Here is a 20,427-nt window from a genome sequence, read left to right as displayed (position 1 = left end):
AGTGGAGCCATTAGGTGTATCAGCAGACTGCTTAGCACACATCATGTTCTGTAGATATGATGGCTATTCATTAGCATTCATCTTCAAATGCCAAGGACAATTAGCAATTAGTTTTGACTTCACAGCCTATATACCCTGGGCAATGAATGACTCTTCAACATGAGCCACTTCTAACGTTAGTAATTAAATTTATAATTATATAGCACTTCAGTTTATCAACTGTACAGGATGGATAGAACAAGTATTTACAGTTAAGAAAATTATGGTGCAGGTTCAGAGTTAGCATTACTATAATTAAACAGAACTCAAAACCAGCTCTACTGAATGACCCAAACTGTCTTTTTATTTTTGTTTGTTTGTTTTATCCTTAACAAAAGCCAGACAAGTGATCTCTCATCATTTCACTATTTAAAGACTAGGTCCTGCAGAGCGCCTGGGTGACTCAGTCAGTTAAGCTTTCTACTCTTGATTTCGGCTCAGGTCATGATTTCACGATCATGAGATGAAGCCCCTTGTCTGCTGGGCATGGAGCCTGCTTAAGATTCTCTCTCTGCCTCTCCCCCGTGCGTGCATACACACGCTCTCTCTCTCTCTCTCAAAATAAGCAAACATTAAAAAAATAATAATAAGGACTAGGTCCTTCAAACTTTTTTCTTTGTGCTGTCACTCTTTCACTCGTTTTGCTAGCAATGTGGTCCTTCCTCAGAAGATGGAACAAGTAGAGTGAAAATAATGGAAATGTATATTGACAGATTTTGTTATAGATCTGCTATTATAAACTTCATGGAAAAGTAGGTTGCAAGTAAGGAATACAACTAAAATTATAAAATTCAATAACCATCTATTCAATGACTACTTAAAGCAATGTACTATATTAGGTGTTGTTAATTCAAAAGACATATAGACATGGGCCTTGGTATTAAGGAACCTGAAGTTGTTAGAAGCGAGTACATTTCGCTGCTGGTTCTGCATGTATCTTCTGACCCCAAATTAACATAGGTAATTTTTAGAGAAACACATGCATATACATATGTACAGACACACATACACACATGCATATACATATGTACAGACACACATACACCTATACACATACATACACATTTGACCCTTGAACAACATGGGTTTGAACTGCATGGGTCCACTTATATGTGGATACTTTATTTTTATGTTTTTAAAGTTTATTTATTGAGAGAAAGCATGTGCATGTGTGCGAGTGAGTAGGGGAGGGGCAGAGAGAGAGAGAGAGAGAGAGAGAGAGAGAATCTGAAGCAGTTCCGTGCTCTCAGCACAGAGCCTGATGCAGCATTTGATCTCACCAACTGTGAGCTCATGACCCAAGCAGAAATAGAGTCCGATGCTTAACTCACTGAGCCATACAGGCTCCCCATATGTAGATTTTTAAAAATCAATACAGTGCAGGACTGTAAATGTATCTTCTCTTCCTGATGATTTTCTTACCCATTTTCTTTTCTCTTACTTTATTGTAAGAATACAGTATATAATACATATAACATACAAAATATGTGCTAATCAACTGTTTATGTTATCAGTAAGGCTTCTGGTCAACAGCAGTTAGTAGTGACATTTTGGGGGAGTAAAATTATATGCGGATTTTCAACTGCACAGAGCAGTGCCCCTAAATCCTGTGGTGCAAAGGTCAAGTGTATATACATACATACATGTAAACACACACACACACACACACACACACACACACACACACACACACACACACACACCACACACGTATGTAGATAAAGAGAGGAGAGCCACGGAGATGCTAACTTACACAGACTGGCACCCCTCATGTTTATTTCAAAATATCTCTGCCAAATACCTCTGGAGCAATTTTTTTTCCCCATTCCACAAATGCAGTTGAATAGAAGATTTCAAAAGTCCTTTTCAGCTTTGCCCTACTAATCTCACTGAAAATAGAAGTCCTGATAAAGTATACTATATTGAGGAGATCAAGATCTAATTTCCAGATTTAATTTCTTACTAGTTGCTAACTCTTTCAGATCCTCACTTATTGAAGGATATCAAAGTTGCAAAACCGACACATTTCACTTTCAGGGTCTTGGGTTTTATCATCCGTTTTCAAGCAAAATCTCTAGTAAGAGAGAGAGATCATTTCTGCTCTTTAAGACTGTTCAACAGACTAAACATTTAATTTTCTCTTGTAACTAAAGAGGATTCTTACGTCAAGCACTGATCCGGAGAGATCAGCTCGTTCAAGATTTGCACAGCAGAGATTAGCATGTGCAAGATTGCAGCGGCTTAAATTGGCCATTTTGAAGTTAATGTATCGAAGGTCCAAACGGGAAAGATCAGCACCACTGAAGTTTAAACCCTAAAATTAAAAAACACAAATTGTCACAAAATTTAAACCATCTGCTATATCACATTTAATTACTATAGCTAACCATCAAGTTTTTTTAGACGCAATTGGCAGTTCAGTCATTTGGAGTTTACAAGAATACATGATCAGATGGAACTTAGATATAACATGAGTGTCCTTAATGGGTTCTTAGTAAAAGAGACTCTAAATGTAATATTAGAATGCAGCCTGGGTATACCTCATTTATGTGCAGAAATTTCTAAGGAGTGATTTGTTGGCCATGTACATGTTGTAGGTATTATTTATATAGGTCTTATAAGTATTCAATAATTCAAGGTAGTTTAATTTTTTTTTTAGTATTATTTTTGAGAGAGACAGAGCGTGAGCGGGGGAGGGACAGAGAGAGAGAGGGAGACACAGAATCCGAAGCAGAGTCCAGACTCCAAGCTGTCAGCACAGATCCCAACGCGGGACTTGAACTCATGATCTGCACAATCATGACCTGAGCCGAAGCTGGACACTTAACTGCCTGAGCTACCCAGGCAACCCCAAGGTAGTAGTATTCTTAAAATGTAAGTATTGTGGTTTTTAAAACCTTTAGTGCTATAATACATAAGAAGTATCTGCCACTGCCTGGCCATACATAACAACTGTACAAAAAATTGACTCTGTATTTTAATAGCTGCAATTTCTATGCCCTACTCAAAAACTGCTACGTGAGGCACGTTAGATAATAAAAAATGCTATTACACCTCTTTTTTTGCTAACCATTTTGGGATTAAATCAATGTTATAACCCATAATTAAATTCTATCTTGCATGAAATAGGAACATAAGGCAAAAAAAAAAAAAAAATCCTAGAAGAATGTAAAACTTTACTTACAGCTTTGCTGACACCAATAACTCATGTAAAAGTCTGCTTTAATTACCTGGCAACGCAATTCTGACTTGGTTGGAGTGGCTAGAAGAAATCGAACAAATTCCTTTCTTGATATTGGCGAATGATCCTCTGGTGGTTGAGAATTCTTGAAAAAGATATTAAGAAATCAGTGGAGCATTTTGGGAGACAGCTACAATAAATGTAATACTGGCTAATGTAAAAAGAGCTTTACCTTTATTGCCACTTCCAGGTGTTCAATCAATGAGTCAATACCAAAAAATCTGGCTTCTTCCAACACACCTATCACAATAAAATCGATTTGACTTTTAATAGAAAACTATTCATTTTAATATTTATGGAATTATTTGTTAAATCCTCACAAGTGAAATTCAACAAGTAGGTTATCAATCAGAAAAGTAACTAATGTTTAGAATGTGCATAAGAGGGGCGCCTGGGTGGCTCAGTCGGTTGAGCGTCCGACTTCGGCTCAGGTCATGATCTCACAGTTCATGGGTTCAAGCCCCGTGTCGGCTCTGTGCTGACAGCTCAGAGCCTGGAGCCTGTTTCAGATTCTGTGTCTCCCTCTCTCTCTGCCCCTCCCCTGTTCATGCTCTGTCTCTCTCTGTATCAAAAATAAATAAACATTAAAAAAAAATTAAAAAACTTAAAAAAAGAACATGCATAAAGAATATTTTAAAAATATTTGTGAAACAAAGTTTTTCTAAATAGTTTACTTTCAGCCAAAGAAAAACATAGAAAACTAATGAATTAGAATGAAAGCCTTCCAGATTTCAAAATTTTCTGAAAATCACTTAAAAATTTTTTCTTGTTTGCATTTATTTTTGAGAGGGAGAACGAGTGGGAGAGGGGCAGAGAGAGAGAGAGGGAAACACAGAATCTGAAGCAGGCTCCAGGCTCTGAGCTGTCAGCACGGAGCCCGATACAGGGCTCAAACTCATGAGCCGTGAGATCATGACCTGAACCGAAGATGGACGCTCAACCGACTGAGCCACCCAGGTGCCCCGAAAATCACTTTAAGTAGGCTACAAGCAAAAACTCCTACTATCTCAAGTTCCTAAAATAATTGCTACAGATTTGATTGTGAACCTAATAATAAGTGATTAGTTCACCTAATCGAACATTTCACTGACTTCTTCAATGGAGCAGATCTGAATAAGTTTGTCACAAATATCGTTTACTTAATCAGAAAAATGTAGAAATGAATAAAACTAAATTAGTTTCAACATAAAAGTCAAAAAAATGATTCAGAAACCACTCATAGAAGAGAATAAATTTTTAAAAAAAGATTTTTTTTTAATGTTTTGTTTTTCAGAGACAGAGACAGCATGAGCGGGGGAGGGGCAGAGAGAGAGGGAGACAGAATCCGAAGCAGGCTCCAGGGTCTGAGCTGTCAGCACAGAGTCCGACGCGGGGCTCGAACCCACGAGGGCCGTGAGATCATGACCTGAGCTGAAGTCGGACGCTCATCCGACTGAGCCACCCGGGAGCCCCTTAAAAAAAGATTTCTAAATGACAGAAGAGATTGTATCATTCACTTTCCTTAACTTGGTTAAAAAAAAATCTGCACATTCTCTAGGTGACTTATTATGGAATCTGTATGTTCTTACATCTGTTAAACATCTCCATCAGAGTATTTGGGAATAAATTTGGAATCCATTTTCCTTCAAATGACCTCACTCATTCAGTTAGCTGGGTCTACTTGTTAAAAAAATTACTAAGGACTCAGAAATTACAAAGAAAATAAGAGACATAATCTCTGCCTTGAAATAGTTGCAAGCTAATAAGGCTAACTGTATGTAGACATGGAAAACCACAGCAGTTATCTGGGAAGATTACCATCTCCTCAGGAAAGGCCCAATTCCACCTCTGATATTCCAGTCGCAAAACAAAGGTCATCTGACGAACAGCACACTACTCAGGCTGTGGCTCTGGCACAACACTTTCTGGTCCACCCCAGAGGGGCTTCCTCTCTGGATCCCTCACGAAGGGACAGCCACATATCCTAACTGTCCCGGGTAGAAACCCACCACAGAAAGGGTTCTCGTGGGCCTCACGCTCGGTGTGCCAAGATCTTCTGAGTCAATCAGAAACCTACCCCTCCCACTTCCACCAAGGGATGCGGTAAAGATTTTTTTCTACTTCTAGGTTCAGAAGCAAACCTTAAAAACTTCCGGAAAAGCCTTATAAATGCAAGAGGCATCTATGGGGACAGTTGAGAAAAGGAAGGAATATTTAGCACATTTTCTATCAGCACCAGGAAGAATCAGATTTGAATCCCAGCTCTGCCACTTACTACCTTTTTGGTCTTAGAGAAGCTACTTACCCTTTCTCTTAAAGTTCCCATTCACATTTGTGAAATGGGGGTATTATTACTTTACTCACAAAGCTGACAGATGTATTAAAAGAGATAGGCATATATATTATCTGGTATAATGCCCGGCACCTTGTAGGTTCTCGATAAATGATCGCCATGATCATTATTACATTGTATGTTTTCTGACATTTAAGACCATTCTCCTTTTACCGTATCAAACGGGAGTTCAGAAAATTTATGTCAACTTCAGGGAAATAAATATTGAAATGCCAGAAAAGTTCTCAAGTTAGAGAATACCTGAAGTGAGATTTAGCAATGAGGTAGGGAACGATGATTTAAATCAGAAAAAGAAGGTTTTGAAGACAAATGCAAACAGAAAAGGAAGACATGATTCACTGGAAAAACTGAAGGTCATTAAAGGCAGAAAACAAAAGAAATAATGAAAGTAAGCAAAAAATATATTCACTGATGAAAGCACAAATTAGGAAGAGCAAGACAAGGTCATTTAAGTCAACAGAGGGGAGAGAAATAAGTCAGTGTCAATGATTATGAAGCATTATAACTACTTGGGGGCAACTTGTAGCTGAGTTTGGATGGATTTTATACTAATCAGAAGTAATGTTCTATAAAATGAATCCAGTATAGACCTCTGCTTGCTGAACAACTGCATAAATAAGAGCCTTTCCAGCAAGAGACTTGAAAAAGGAGCCAAGCATAGCTTGTCAATAGCCTGTATCGCTGAAGTCTGAGATAGCATGGATGTATATTTCTGATGTTATTTCCTAGGCGGGGAGGATATGAAACGCTATCAGTGATAGCATAGAGAAAAATTAAACTGGGAAGCATCAAAGAGCCTATAGGATATCCTCAGTGAGATTTAAATGTCCCCAGGAGAAAAAAGTGGCCACTAGAGTATAAGCAGCAGAGTGATCTAGCTGCTGAAAAGCGAAGGATTGTATGAGAGGGTACTATTGCTTATTGTTCTAATAATTTCTGCAGAATGACTAAGGTAAAAAAAATAGGTTATACATGGTTTTAAGCAACAGTTGGTAGAAGGTGAAAAATAAATAAAAAAGCAACAAGAATTTGTTATGAATAGGTATGGAGCCAGATGAAGGGTCACATAAGGTCACTTTTTGCAATGGGTAAGCCTTAAAGGCAGTATAAAATTTAATACAGCAACAATAAAAGTTATTGTTATCTATTGTTCTACAGAGACTGTAAGCTAGCTCCTCCCTGGGCTGCCAGCAGCCCAGGCTGATTCTGATGGTAGTATTTTCAAGATCAGATTTCACATAAAGTTTTAGATTTCCAGCTTTTCTTTAAAAATCAAGGCTCTGACACCCTAGGTCCACACACCCACATGGCAACAATCTGTAGAAGCTGAGAGAGAATGCGCACTCAAGATCACCACGCTCTCCACCAAGTCAGACCAGATTTAGCCACTTCAAGGCCCATCAGTTTTGAATACGCATCTACTATTTTATAAGAGCTCTGGTCTATATCATCTCCATGGTGTGAATATCCTGTGATGTAGTCAGAGACAAGTAGATTCTTAATACTCAGTTTTCAAAGCACACTCAGACTTTCCCCAAGTTATGCTTGGGGAACTGAGTTGTAAGTCGTAGCACTGAGTTTCTAATCCATTCTTAATGATTCTGAAGTGGAATTTCCCCTTTTGACGACTCTACATCTCAGTATAATGGGAAGGCCCATAACTTGAAGTCAAGTCACAGTCCCAGTTCAATTAAAAGCAACAAAATCCTTTAGAGTCCCTCGTGATAAAATCTAAATCTATTTAGAATCTAAAATCAGAATTTATGGGTTGTCTAAACATACACCCATAGACACAAAGACTATCTGTGCCTGTTTCTATATCTATATACACTCATACACGTATAAATAATTTAGTTTTAAAAGTGGAAAAGATATACTTCTACTTTATGAAAATATACTATAGTACTAAACAAGTGAAAACAAATTAAATATCCTAAACTTACAAAAATGTGAGGAATCATACTAAAAACTCACCCAATAAATTAATGCCATCATTTACAATGAGCTGTCCGTGACGCAAGTAGTTCAAAATGGGTTCAAAGTATTCGGGACTCCGGTCAATTAAGAAAGCTCCTCTATGATCCTGCTTATTTCCCCAGACACCTGTGTCACCATTTCAGGGAAGAAAACCCCCCATAAATAAGAAACAAAGTTAGAAATTTATGAAGAAAAATTATATTACATACTAGTAAGTTTTTACCCCTGTAAAAATTATTGATACCATTAAAAAAGCACAGAAGGACAAGAGTTAGGTCAATATAGCTACAAACAGATCACACAAAATGTGAAAACAATGTGTTGCACTCACCTTTGTCCTTAAACATGTGGGCCAGCATACTGTCAGGTTCTTTATTCACTAAAGTGCTCCTAAGAATTCAGGGAAAAAAATTGATTTCTCCATTTGTCTTTATAAACAAACATATTTTAAGTCAAGAGTATACTCGATCCCAGCTGCTCTTTCAAAAAGATGCATGCTATAACCTGGTAGGAGTGATGCTGGGGAACAAAAACGTGCAGTAAGTTGCCATTTATCAAAATCCCTTCTAATCTGGCACTTCCTTTGACTCAAATATTGTTTTGGTTTCCTTTAACTTAAAACACTCATCTATCCTTCTAGCAAGCTATCATATCACAATATTCTTGACCTAAACTTAACATGTTTCTTATCCCTTTAATCTAAGCAGCTGTAGTCGCTACAGATTTCAGTGTTGTTCACCTTTACTTGTGTTGCATGCGTATTACCTGACATCTAAAGAGCATGGTCTAAAAGCCTAAAATATTTGCTATCTAAAAAGCATGTTCATGCCTTTCATGCTTTCTTTGGAATGACTTGGGAATCATTTTTCTACTCTTGAAAAAACTTTCTAAAAAATGGTTTAAGATCACAGAGTACTTTAAGCAGCAATGGAGTGTCTTCTAAGGAAATCAGCAAAATTGCAGGAAAGAACAAACACTACGTAGTGCGCCCCCACCCCGGTCCAACACACACATGTGCACACATTCACATGCACCTACCGTGTAGTTGTAAAGTAACGCCCTCCGACGTTTAACGTTAGCCAATCTGTGTGAGATCCCGACAACCCTTCAGGTAGTTTAGAATCTGTCTGAGGATCTAGAAATTACAATTAAAAAGTTAAGATTGGGGAACTGGGGAAGATGGCCACAGCATCATTTTTTTTACACTAAAAACACACATAAAAGCATACCAGAGCTACCAGAGACCCACAGACAGCATTTAAGACAAAACTAGGTGATAAGGTATTCCCACCAACACCGAAAGGTAGAAGAGCAATGTGGTACTGGCATCTTTGAAGGAAGAAGCTGCGAGAAACAACAGGGTATGTGATGAACCGAAGAATTCCCAAGTAATCCATACTCATTTCAAAGCTCAGTAAGTCGATCTGAGAACACCATACTCAAAGTGGAAGGCGTATCTGGATGTGGAAATGGATGCAGGCATTTGCAGTGAGAACTGAGCAGGCTGGAGATGAACTCTCGAAACCCACCAACCAAAAATCCCTTCTAGGACAAAGCCCACTACCAAGGATAAGATGTTGGAAAAAGAATCCAGTTGAACAGAACAAAAACAACAGTGACCCAAGAAAAAGGAGTCCAGATAAAAGGCAGAAAGGTCTAGCAGAACCAGAATGTATCAGAAGGTGACTGCCATACATTTCAATACTTCACAAAAACAATAGAAAAGGGAACTCTAGAGCCATGAAATTAGAAAATCTTTCCTGAGTCAGCCCACCTTTCTCAAGTTAAGGAAACAACTTTTATGTTAAATGAGCAACAGAAAATCCCATACAAAAATTTTAAAAGAATTACATCTCTAGACAATGAAAATGTGCCAGAAAGAAATGCCCACAAAATAGATAAAAACTATAATCTAATATTCCAAACATGCTGAAGAAGTTAAGTAATACAAAACATGAAAGAACAATATAACTCAAAATTGAGGTGAAAGAACTCAGGGGAGAATTAGAGCTATAATGAAAAACCAATTCAGGGTGCCTGGTGGCTCAGGTGGTTAAGCGTCCATGTCTTGATTTTGGTTCAGGTCATGATCTCACGGTCATGAGATCGAGCCCCATGTCATGCTCCACGCTGGGCGTGGAGCCTGTTTAAGATTCTCTCTCCCTCTCCTTCTGCCCCTTCCCCGCTTGTGTGTGCTCTCTCTCTAAAGAAACGAACAAAAAACAATTCAGAGATGAAGCTCAAACGAGAAGAAACCCAAGAGAGAATAAACAGACAAAACCTTAAGGGAAATAGAAGCTGAAAAAGAGGAAAGCTTTAAAAATCAATAAGAAATGAAGAAAGAGATAAAAAGGATTTAAGAGAAGATTCCCAATACAGAACACAAGCACAGAAGATCCCACATGCATACAATAGGAGTCCTGAAATAAGAAAATCAAAGCACAGGGACAAAATAAACGCATAATTTAAAGTTCAGGAAAACTGTCTTGAAATTAAAAGAACATTTGAAAGTACCTATTGACAGGATCACCACATACCACACAAAATCAACCCAGAACACCCAGAAAGAGTTTAGTAAAGAGTTTACTAAAATTACTTTTTAAAGAAAGAGAATAATCCTTGGAGTGGCTTAGGAAAAATAATCATTACGAAAGATCAGATGTTTTGGACACCAACATCTTATGTCAGAGTAAGAGTAACATAGTTAAGATATTTAAAGAAAGAAAATGTGAACCAAGGATTTTTTAGGCACCTTGAGGTATAACTGATATACAATAAAATACACACCATTAAAGTTTGCAATTTGTTCGGTTTTGACACATTTTTGACATGACCAGCCAAACTGATTTTCAAGTATAGAAGCCACAAATCGTTATTAACTTGTGAGATGTCAGAGAATACTGTTCGTCTCAGAAGTTCTCTGTAAACAATCTACTAGAGAACAAGTTTCAGATGAGCGCTGGAGGCATCAACATAAGGACTGGAGGTAAGCATCCAATACACTTAGGAGTAAAGCTAAGTGACAGTCTTAAGAGAGAGGGTATAGTATATAATGGCTATGCAATGGCTATGCAATTTTTTAAGTAAGGGAAGAAAGGAATGAGCATATGCAAAAAACGTTTAACTGTCTTTAGTAATCATATTGGTACTGAAAGTATTGGAACTGTTACTGACACTTTTATGTGTGTTTTGTGTGGGATGAAGCAAATGAGTGCTTATGTGACATAATTCTATCATTCCCTAGGTCCCTGAAAACCAACGAAAGAAAGGAGACACAGGTGTAAGACAGAGAAAGTTAAATAAAAACCTTAAAATCCCGATTACAAACCAAAGTACGAGTATGAACTCATGAACTCTCTCCTTTTTATATAGCATATAAAACTTTAGATCATATTATATTACATATACATTTTGTCTCTAGCTAGCTATGTATTTCTAACTCTGTCCATCAAAAAGCCTAGTAAAAATGATAAACCCAGTAAAAGTGAGTCTGTCTGGCACCCAGACTGTATTTTGAAATGACATTTCCTACTAAAAGAAACCAAGGCTTCTTGGAAAAAATATTGATCTGGGTCTGCAACGGAAGGATAAGCTGTACACCCTGTTATTCCAGACAGGAAGGAAGTTCTAAAGACCAACGGAGCTGTATTAAAAAAGGGGTTGAAGAGACTTCCATCGGCCACATGTAAAATACTCCAGGCAGCAATAAACACAGAGCATGAGAACATATCAAATATTTTTAAACCCAAGAGTTCATAAGGATAAAACAAAAACACAAATTGATTACTTTTTGTTTCGTTTGTATGTGTGCAATGAACCAATTAAGTGACCACTGCCTGCTAACCACTCTGTTAAGCTAATGGATCAGACGTGTGGAAAACTCTGTGCGCACTGTTTTACGGTAGAGACAGAAAAGCATGTACTTACTTCTAAGTTGGCAGCTGCTGGTGTGCTGATCCTGAGAACTACCTCTATTCACCAAATACAAGTACCGTGATGGCTTAAACAAATTATTAAATATTCAGGACCAGACTGTATGGAACTGAATATATCAAACACTCAAAGAACAGTTAAGCTATCTAAGCCTTAGGCTCTTTCGAGATGCACGACTTTCTTCGAAATATGTGTCCATGTGTGTATGGTTGATACCAAGTCATTTCTGACCCATTTGATTTGACCACTGGCGAATGATTATCAAACACTAACTTATACAAGCAATACATGCGCAAAAATCTGTAACATAACCCAGAAATTTCGACATTGCCAAGGAGACAATTTCAAAACAAAAGTTGTAGTTTCTAAAATTGAAACTACCTTATTTGATGAGTCATATTTGATGAGTCTGTGCACTTTCAGAGCATTTTAAAGGCATGGAAAGGATGAGGTATCCACACTAAAATATGACAACATAATTCAAATTAAAAATTTAGTTCAACACAGACACCCAATTTAGAATCAAAAAAGGTATGGCGATCTGAATACTGCCACAAGATCCTTTTTAATATTAGGCTTGGGAAGTACATATAAAATATTTGCCATTTCGTCTTTTTCATTTGGGCAGACAAAATTGGCTTTTAAGGAAGTCACTTACCAATAAATGGTTCTCCTTCACACACAAACAAAACATCATCATCCCTGGGGAAAGCAAAATTTAAAAACCACCATCAAAATCCAGAAATCACCTTAATTATCAACTGATTAGAGGAACTATACCTTAGAATTATGTAGAAGGCAGGTTTTGCTATTCATCTATATTGCAAAGAAGTTGAATAAGTTTCCAGTGCTTTGCTTAACGTTTGAACTATCTTTGGATTTAAATTCACATAAGATCCCACACATGGAAGGACTTTTAAAATGGAAAAAACTGGGGTGCCTGGGTAGCTCAGTTGGCTGAGCATCCGGCTCTTGATTTCAGCTAAGGTCAAGATACCGTGGTTGTGGGATCAAGCTGAGTGTGGAGCCACTTAACATTCTCTTTCTCTCTCCCTCTGCCCCTCCCCCACACTTGTGCACGAGTGTGCACGCGCTCTCAAAGTAACATAAAATGAAAAAAACCCACAAAAAGACCAAAACCCACTTTGCAACTTTTGTGAATTCAGCTTTCTTATCTGGTACGATTAAAGCCATAGGCCAACTCTTCTTTTTTTTACTTTAATTCTGTAACCCTAAAAAAATTATTGGAGTTTTCTTCGAAATCATCAGCTGCTCTGTGCTTTCAAAATGAAAAGACATTTTCACGTAACATTTAGGAAGAATATAATTGCAAGTATAACTCTGCTATAAAAACTCACCCACCAGCCCCCTGAATGTAAGACAATTGCACACAGTCCAAAATTCTAGATTATCAGTATGTATCTCCTCCCCTGCCTCAACATATCTCAGCACTAGTGTAAATAAATGATCAGAGATTGCACGTGAGCCACGAATTCTTAATCAGGTAGATATTTTACAAGGCTTCAGTCCCGGTCTCAATGTTGTAGAAATTTTTTATTTCCTATAAGGCATCATAAGAATATATTGAATGTTTCCTAGAAGCAGAGTCTGTGTTAAGGAGAAACTTCGGTTGATGTAAATCATTCAACAATGAGACGCAATTATCCACTGAAACCGAAAGAAGCTGGGAGACAGATGCTGAAAAACTAAGACATTCTCACTGATTTGGATTGGATTTTAAAGCTAATTCAGTCTGTGCTTTTTTTCTGCTCCATCACCATGCCAGTTAACTTTTTTTTTCTTTTTTTTTAACGTTTATTTATTTTTGAGACAGAGAGAGACAGAGCATGAATGGGGGAGGGGCGGAGAGAGAGGGAGACACAGAATCGGAAGCAGGCTCCAGGCTCTGAGCCATCAGCCCAGAGCCCGACGCGGGGCTCGAACTCACGGACGGCAAGATCGTGACCTGAGCTGAAGTCGGCCGTTTAACCGACTGAGCCACCCAGGCGCCCCGCCAGTTAACTCTTAAGACTAGTATGAAAATTTGTTTTCTTCTAACAAAAATCAACTACTAAACTGTATGACCTGGGTAAGACGTGGAAGTTCTCAGATGTTTAGTTTCCTCATTCATAAAATGAAGAGATTAGAGGTGATTACATTCAAAGGCAGTGTATTATATTGAAATGTCATTCTGACCTGAGTTTAAATGAAAACTAAACTTTGTATACTATTGTAATTTAGCACATCATTATCTTCGTACCATCACTTTAAAAAACCCCATGTTTTTTCTTTGCCAATTACATGAAGTAACTCGAGAAGAGTTAATAGAACGTAAGTGGCATTGAGTCAGTACTTCGTGTTCCATTCCTATCTTCCTTCTTAGGCCTCTTCTTCCTTCAAAATTCTATGATCCTGTGAGGATGGAATGAGGTGAACTAACATTTGTTCTAAAGAGATAAATCTGCCTAGGATATTTAAAAAACAAGAACAAAACCCAACAAACACAAAACCACTATTGTGGCAGATCACTGGTGAGTTCACTCTACTTAAAGTTCTCTCTTATCTAGCAGGTTTTTTCCAAAGTAGGTGTTTATTTTGAGACAGAAGGAGAGAGAGAATCCCAAGCAGGCTTTGAGCTGTCAGCTCAGAGACCAACTCAGGGCTTGAGCCCATGAAACTGTGAGATCATGACCTGAGCCAAAATCAAGAGTCTGTCACTTAACCAACTGAGCCACCAAGGTACCCCCAAAGTAGCTCTTGATAAGGTTTATAAAATTCAAAATATTCTAGGAAATGAACTGAATAACAAGCAGTAGCATATAAAATTCAAGACATCAGATTTCTAACATTAAAAAATTCATGTCTTCAGAGACTGAAGTTCTAGAAGTTCTAGGCATCTGAATTCTGAAACATGCCAAAAAGATATTAGCCAAACCCAAATGATAAGCCAGTGGGGAAAAGAGGCAGAAAAGATGTGGTGAAATTAACACTTGGAAAAAACTTGGCAAATTGGTCATCTTCCAAATGATTTTTGGTGAACTGGTTTTGTGTAAATTGGCCATTTTGCAAATTGGCCTGCTTCTTTGTGAGGACTAGTTTTATAACAAGTAGAGAAGAATCAACATTTTAAGTTTATCTTACAAAAACACACACGTTCAGAGGCGATCAAATCATGAGTTAATGTATGTACGTCAATTTTGTAAAACAAAAATAAATTCTGACCCCCCTGAATTGTAGGCCTTATTAGATCCATCTCTAATAACATGAAGACAAAATTCCTTATAGCCATATATGAACTTTGCAGAAAGACTGTCAGAATATTGGAATAGAGGGCTTTGTATCTTATGCTGTAAACCCAAATTATTTAAATTCCAAAGAGCAAATTTTAGGCAATCATTTGCCAAGATTCTGTATTCTTAAGGGAACCAGCAGAGCACCAAGACACTGAGGAACACTGTAGAGAGCTTATAAAAAGTGAAGGTTACCTGATCAAAGCAATATCATCAATCAGTCCACCTTTCCCATTATACACACTGGTAGCTTTTATGCCGAGTTTACTGCTGGCCACAGAAAGCAAATCAGATAAAGTTCCATACACAGCAACCACCTGTGAACACACAAGATTAAGTGTAATGAATTGCGTTACTTACAAATTAGAAGCTACCATACTAGAAACACGACTAAAAATCAAACTTCAAATAAAAGGAGATTTTGAGAGATTATTAACTTCTAATATTGCTGAAATCCAAAACTAGAGTGTAAGAAATCATCTCTGCCTGAAAAAATCTACAATCTTACGTACGTTACATTAGTGCTCCAGTTCTGAAGACAGACCCAAAGCTGAATTGTGGCTCTGACATTTCCTAGCTGTCAACTTGAGACAAATCAATCTCTTTATGCTTCTGTTGCTTTAATCAGAAATAAATAAAAGTCTCACCTACAATCAGGTCACGAGGATGAAATGAGTTAATGCATGGTACCTGCTTAGCAAAGTGCCTGAGACGTATGAAGTCTTTATAATGTTGCTTTCATGTTATTCCTGTTATAGGAATGTTTATTTTAAAAATAGGAATGAGGGGCGCCTGGGTGGCGCAGTCGGTTAAGCGTCCGACTTCAGCCAGGTCACGATCTCGCGGTCCGTGAGTTCGAGCCCCGCGTCGGGCTCTGGGCTGATGGCTCAGAGCCTGGAGCCTGTTTCCGATTCTGTGTCTCCCTCTCTCTCTGCCCCTCCCCCGTTCATGCTCTGTCTCTCTTTGTCCCAAAAATAAATAAAAACGTTGAAAAAAAAATAAATAAATAAAAATAGGAATGATATACTGTTTATAACATTTATTACACCAATCACCATACGGAAGGTAACAACTTCCCACTTCATTTACTTTGTTCTTCAATAACTACTAATGTTATAAAAGCCAGATTTTAGCTAACATTCTAAATACAGCAAACAGCTGGGTTACAGTGAATTGATCTCTCCAGCTTTACATTAGGCACAGTCTGATATATGTATAAGCAATGCAAATACTTAGATGGGGGCTGAGAATCTCTCCATGTAGTAAGTTGTTTGTTTGTTTTTGCTCCAATATAATTTTAACTATGGGTTCCCAGTGGCTGAGTTGTATAGTTGTGCCATTATCAGTCAGGATCTCTGAAAATTATGAATGAAATGTAGACGAGGGGCTGAACATGAAGAATGAACAGCCAAACAACTTCCCACAGGATACTGGATAAAGGTGCCATGTGAAATAAGAAACAAGGCTGATCCTTTGTTTACCAGTGACTGGAGTTCAGTAGATGTTGAATTTTTAGTTAAATAAATAAAATGGATAGCAGGGCATAGAGGGAATTGTTGGCTAATATAAGAGTGTGCAATTTTCATGACAGATTCCAACTGTTTTCTCTTGGATCGTAAGGATAAAAGGACAGAGAAGTATTGTTAGCTGGGGAATTCTAGGGAAGGGTTGTAGGCAAGCATAATTTATAGGGAAGAGGGTGGATTAAAAGATATACACAATCCAAGTGTCCTTAAACAGATGGGTGGATAAACAAAATGTGGTATATACATATAATGGAATACTACTCAGTATTATTAGAAGGAATGAAATTCTCATACATGCTACAGCATAGATGGATCTTAAAACCACATGCTAAGTAAAATAAGCCAGACACATAAAAGGGCAAATATTATGTGATCCCAATTATGACATACTTATAGGCAAATTCATAGAGGCAGACAGTACAACAAAGATTAGCAGAGTGGAGGCTTGGTTTGGAAAGCTACTGCTTAATGGCTAGTTTCTTTCTTTTTTTAAAAAATTTAAGTTTATTTTGAGAGAGAAAGGGGGCGGGGGGCGGGTTGAAGGGGAGAGACAGAGGGAAAGAGACAGAATCCCAAGTAGGCTCCTCACTGTCAGTGCAGGACCTGACGTGGGGCTTGAACTCAGAAACCGTGAGATTATGACCTGAGCCAAAGTCTGATGCTTAACCGACTGAGCCACCCAAGCGCCCCAATGGGTAGTCTCTATTTGGTTTGATAAGGTTTTGGAAGTAGTGGTGAGGTTACACTGTGAATGTACTCAATGCCAATGAATTGTGTGCTTAAAAAATGGCTAAGATGGTAACTTTTGTCATGTATATGTTGCCATGTCTAAGGCCATACCACCCTGAACACGCCCGATCTCATCATGTATATCTTGCCATGGAAAAAAAAAATGATGCAAAGCACTTGGCACGGTGTCCTGACACTGCAGACATGCCATAAATAATTGAAATCTGAATAAAATATGGTTCCTATATTTCCTACCATTTTTCACCTCTGTAAGAGCCTGGAATTCTGTTAGTGCAGATACATGTTCCTGGGAGAAAAGTAAGAAAGAATACATAAAGCATTATGTAGTATACCTGCTCCTGCTAAGGGAGAGAGCGTGGAGAGAAAACAAAAGAATCAACAAAGGTAAAAACACAACAGAGTGACCAAAGCAAATGCAAATCAACTTTTACAGTCTGGAAACTGCCAGAGGAAGGTAAGAAAATCCTTTCCAACATCATCAGCATTCTTGTCATAGTTGCTATTATATTAATAATTTTCTAACTGATCTTTGCTTCTTATATATTTTTACATGGCTTTAGTTGGCCTGACGTTATCCTCTCCTTGCCAGAACATCAACTTTCTTCCCCAGCATTTTTCATTTCTCTCACTCAACCGGCCATATCATAAAATGGATGAAAATTTAATGTATCTGTGTTATGCTCCTGCATTTAAATATTAGAAATAACATCTTTTTAAAAGTTTAAGAGAGAGTGAGTGCATGCTAGGGGTGGGAGGGACAGAGAGAGAGAGAGAGAGAGAGAGAGAGAGAGAATTGCAAGCAGGCTTCATGCCCAGCCTAGCACAGAGCCTGATGTGGGGCTTGATCCCATGACCTGAGTGGAAATCAAGAGTCAGAGGCTTAACCGACTGAGCCACCCAGGTGTCCCTAGAAAATAACATTTATATGACCTATTTTTCAAAACTACGTCAAATTAAATTATTTTCTATGTCCATATGATTGACTTGATTCTTTCCATAGGTCACTTGTTTCCTAATAAAAATAAAGGTCACCCGCCATGTTCTAAAGCCATGCTGTCCAATTTGGAAGCCACTAGCTAAAAGAAGCCATTTAGATTTTAAATGTATTAAAATTAATAAAAGATTAAAACTGAGTTCATCTGTTACACTAGCCATATTTCACCGGCTCGGAAAGTTCTACTGGACAGTCCTGTTTCAAAGAGCAGAACAAAATGACAAAGAAACATCTATTTTAACTGTTAGTCTTGACTGAGACCCAGCAGCTCACAGTTACAAAGTGATAATGTCCAACTCAAAACCTGTTTGCAGATCTATATGGGGGGCTGAGTAGTTGCCATCTTCTCTTTCTTCCCCGCAGATGTCAAATTTACTTATAAGACCAAAAAGAAAAAAAAAACACAAAGCAAAACAAAAAAACACCAAAAACCTAAGGAACACATTCTAAGTAAAAATTGAGTTAAACTTCATTTTATTTTCACTTAAGTCAGCCCTAATAACACAGTATCAAATGCAATTTAACATCTCACCAAATATTTTCCAATCCAACTTTCTATCTAGGCTGTACAGGTTGAATGAGAAAGTTTTAATCTGTAAAAAAATCGTTACTCATTCTGTGAATATGGATAAAATGTTAACCCCTGGCAATTCTGATGAGCAGCACTTGAGTACATCCCTGAGTACTTTCTTAGTCGTGACATCCAGAAAACAACCACAGCTGGTTTAAAAAGAAGGCTGTAGTTAATTAAATGTTACTTTAACGGGTTTATAATAAGCCTGTGACAAGTATGTCTTGAATGTTAGATGAAATTTTCATTGCTTTCAGAGTGTGGAACTAGGACACATCTTTTTTGTATGAGTCAGTTATTTTTATTTAACTTTTTTCCAATGACATTCTTAAGTTGAAAAACAAAATACACAGTTAAAATGCAATTCTAAAGTGATAGTCGTAAAACTACTGAAAGTGTCTATCTTTGGGTAATAGCATGATGGTTGACTTATTTTTTTATGTGGTTTTGTTTCCCAGATTTGTTACAATGAATTTGTATGATTTATGCAATAAGTAGAAAAAAGTTGTAAGATCTCCATTGCTCTACGTTCTAATTTTACAAATAAAAATTATTCTAGCAGCTGACACTTTACATGAAATAACTAAAGGGCCATCAATTAGAGAAAATAGTAGTGAAATGATTGCGGAAAATCTTACAGTTCTGTAAATTTGAAAACTGCCAGTAAGTTGGGCCACCATACTTGTTTTTCATTTGAAGGGCATTTTTGGCATTTGTTTTTAACTAGATCACTTTAGCTTTACTCCCTCGAGCTTCCTAACAAATAAGATTAGAATTATATTGCAAACATAACATTCAACATCTGTCTTTCTTATAAACCAACCATAATATCAGATTTAAAAAGATCTATACCAACATAAAAATGTGATAAATTTGGAAAAGATTTTAAGTTGGTAAGAAAGTTTCTAATAGACTGGCACACGTACCTTTCTTCATGTAACAACGTGGTCGGGAAAAAGCAGCAATGGACATCTTATATGTCATGGATATGAACTCTGATTGTTTTATATTGAGCTTACTTTTGTCCTCAGAGGGGCCGAGGAGTTCTAAAATGATTGTACTAAGAATGGCTATTTACTTTATGCGTACTCCCCAGTGTGGGCCCCGAGGGTCCCTATCACTGTGATTATCCACGTTAGTAAACTAGGCACTAAGAATGGAAACATTCTATGAAGTAAATTGAGAAGCACATGCAGTCAAGTTTATGACCACTATATTATACTGCTGAACTTAACCCTGTCTAAAGGACAAGTGAAAGCCATCTACCCATTGGGAAAGTAAATGTCATTCTGTACCTAGGAGGACATACCAATTTGGGGAGTTTTCATTTGCCTTTAAACGCCATTTTCAAATTGCAACCTATGTTTCTCAAATGTAAAAATTAAAACCTGCACATGTACTTAAAGTGTTTTTTCTTACATGCCCATACTATTACCTAATACACTATCAATAAATATTTATTGAATTTATGCAGGCTCATTTACCCAACCAAACTACCGATCACAATTACTAAACACGGAATCCAATTTACTCTACCTACACTTTTAGTTGAAAACATTTAAAATTGATTTTCTCTGAAGTTTTTATTTAAATTCCAGTTAACATAGTTTAATATTAGTTTCAGGTGTACAATGTAGCGATTCAGCACTTTCATACAACACCTGGTGCTCATCTCAAGTGCACTCCTTAATCCCCATCATCTATTTAACTCACCACCACCCCCAACCTCCCTTCTGGTAACCATCACTTTTCTAAGAGTTAAGGGTCTGTTTTT

The 20,427-nt window shown here is 37.5% G+C and overlaps 1 protein-coding gene across 1 annotated transcript in view; it reads right to left on the bottom strand.

Annotated features, from left to right (window-relative positions):
* KCTD9 (potassium channel tetramerization domain containing 9) overlaps positions 1-20,427 on the bottom strand; it is a 37,603-nt gene that overhangs the window by 9,980 nt on the left and 7,196 nt on the right. Inside the window, exons 2-9 of the mRNA XM_025932886.2 lie at positions 15,008-15,129; positions 12,181-12,224; positions 8,628-8,724; positions 7,921-7,979; positions 7,587-7,715; positions 3,453-3,520; positions 3,270-3,365; positions 2,204-2,353 (exon numbers count right to left, since the gene is read on the bottom strand). Coding sequence (XP_025788671.1) covers positions 2,204-2,353; positions 3,270-3,365; positions 3,453-3,520; positions 7,587-7,715; positions 7,921-7,979; positions 8,628-8,724; positions 12,181-12,224; positions 15,008-15,129 — 765 coding nt within the window. The remainder of the gene's footprint in view (positions 1-2,203; positions 2,354-3,269; positions 3,366-3,452; positions 3,521-7,586; positions 7,716-7,920; positions 7,980-8,627; positions 8,725-12,180; positions 12,225-15,007; positions 15,130-20,427) is intronic.

This window comes from Puma concolor, chromosome B1 (assembly GCF_028749965.1).
Source record: "Puma concolor isolate L17-30 chromosome B1, mPumCon1.1.hap2, whole genome shotgun sequence".
Classification (NCBI taxonomy): Eukaryota; Metazoa; Chordata; class Mammalia; order Carnivora; family Felidae; genus Puma; species Puma concolor.
The sequence above is the reverse complement of the archived record's forward strand: the minus strand, read 5'-3'. Positions and strand labels throughout refer to the sequence as shown.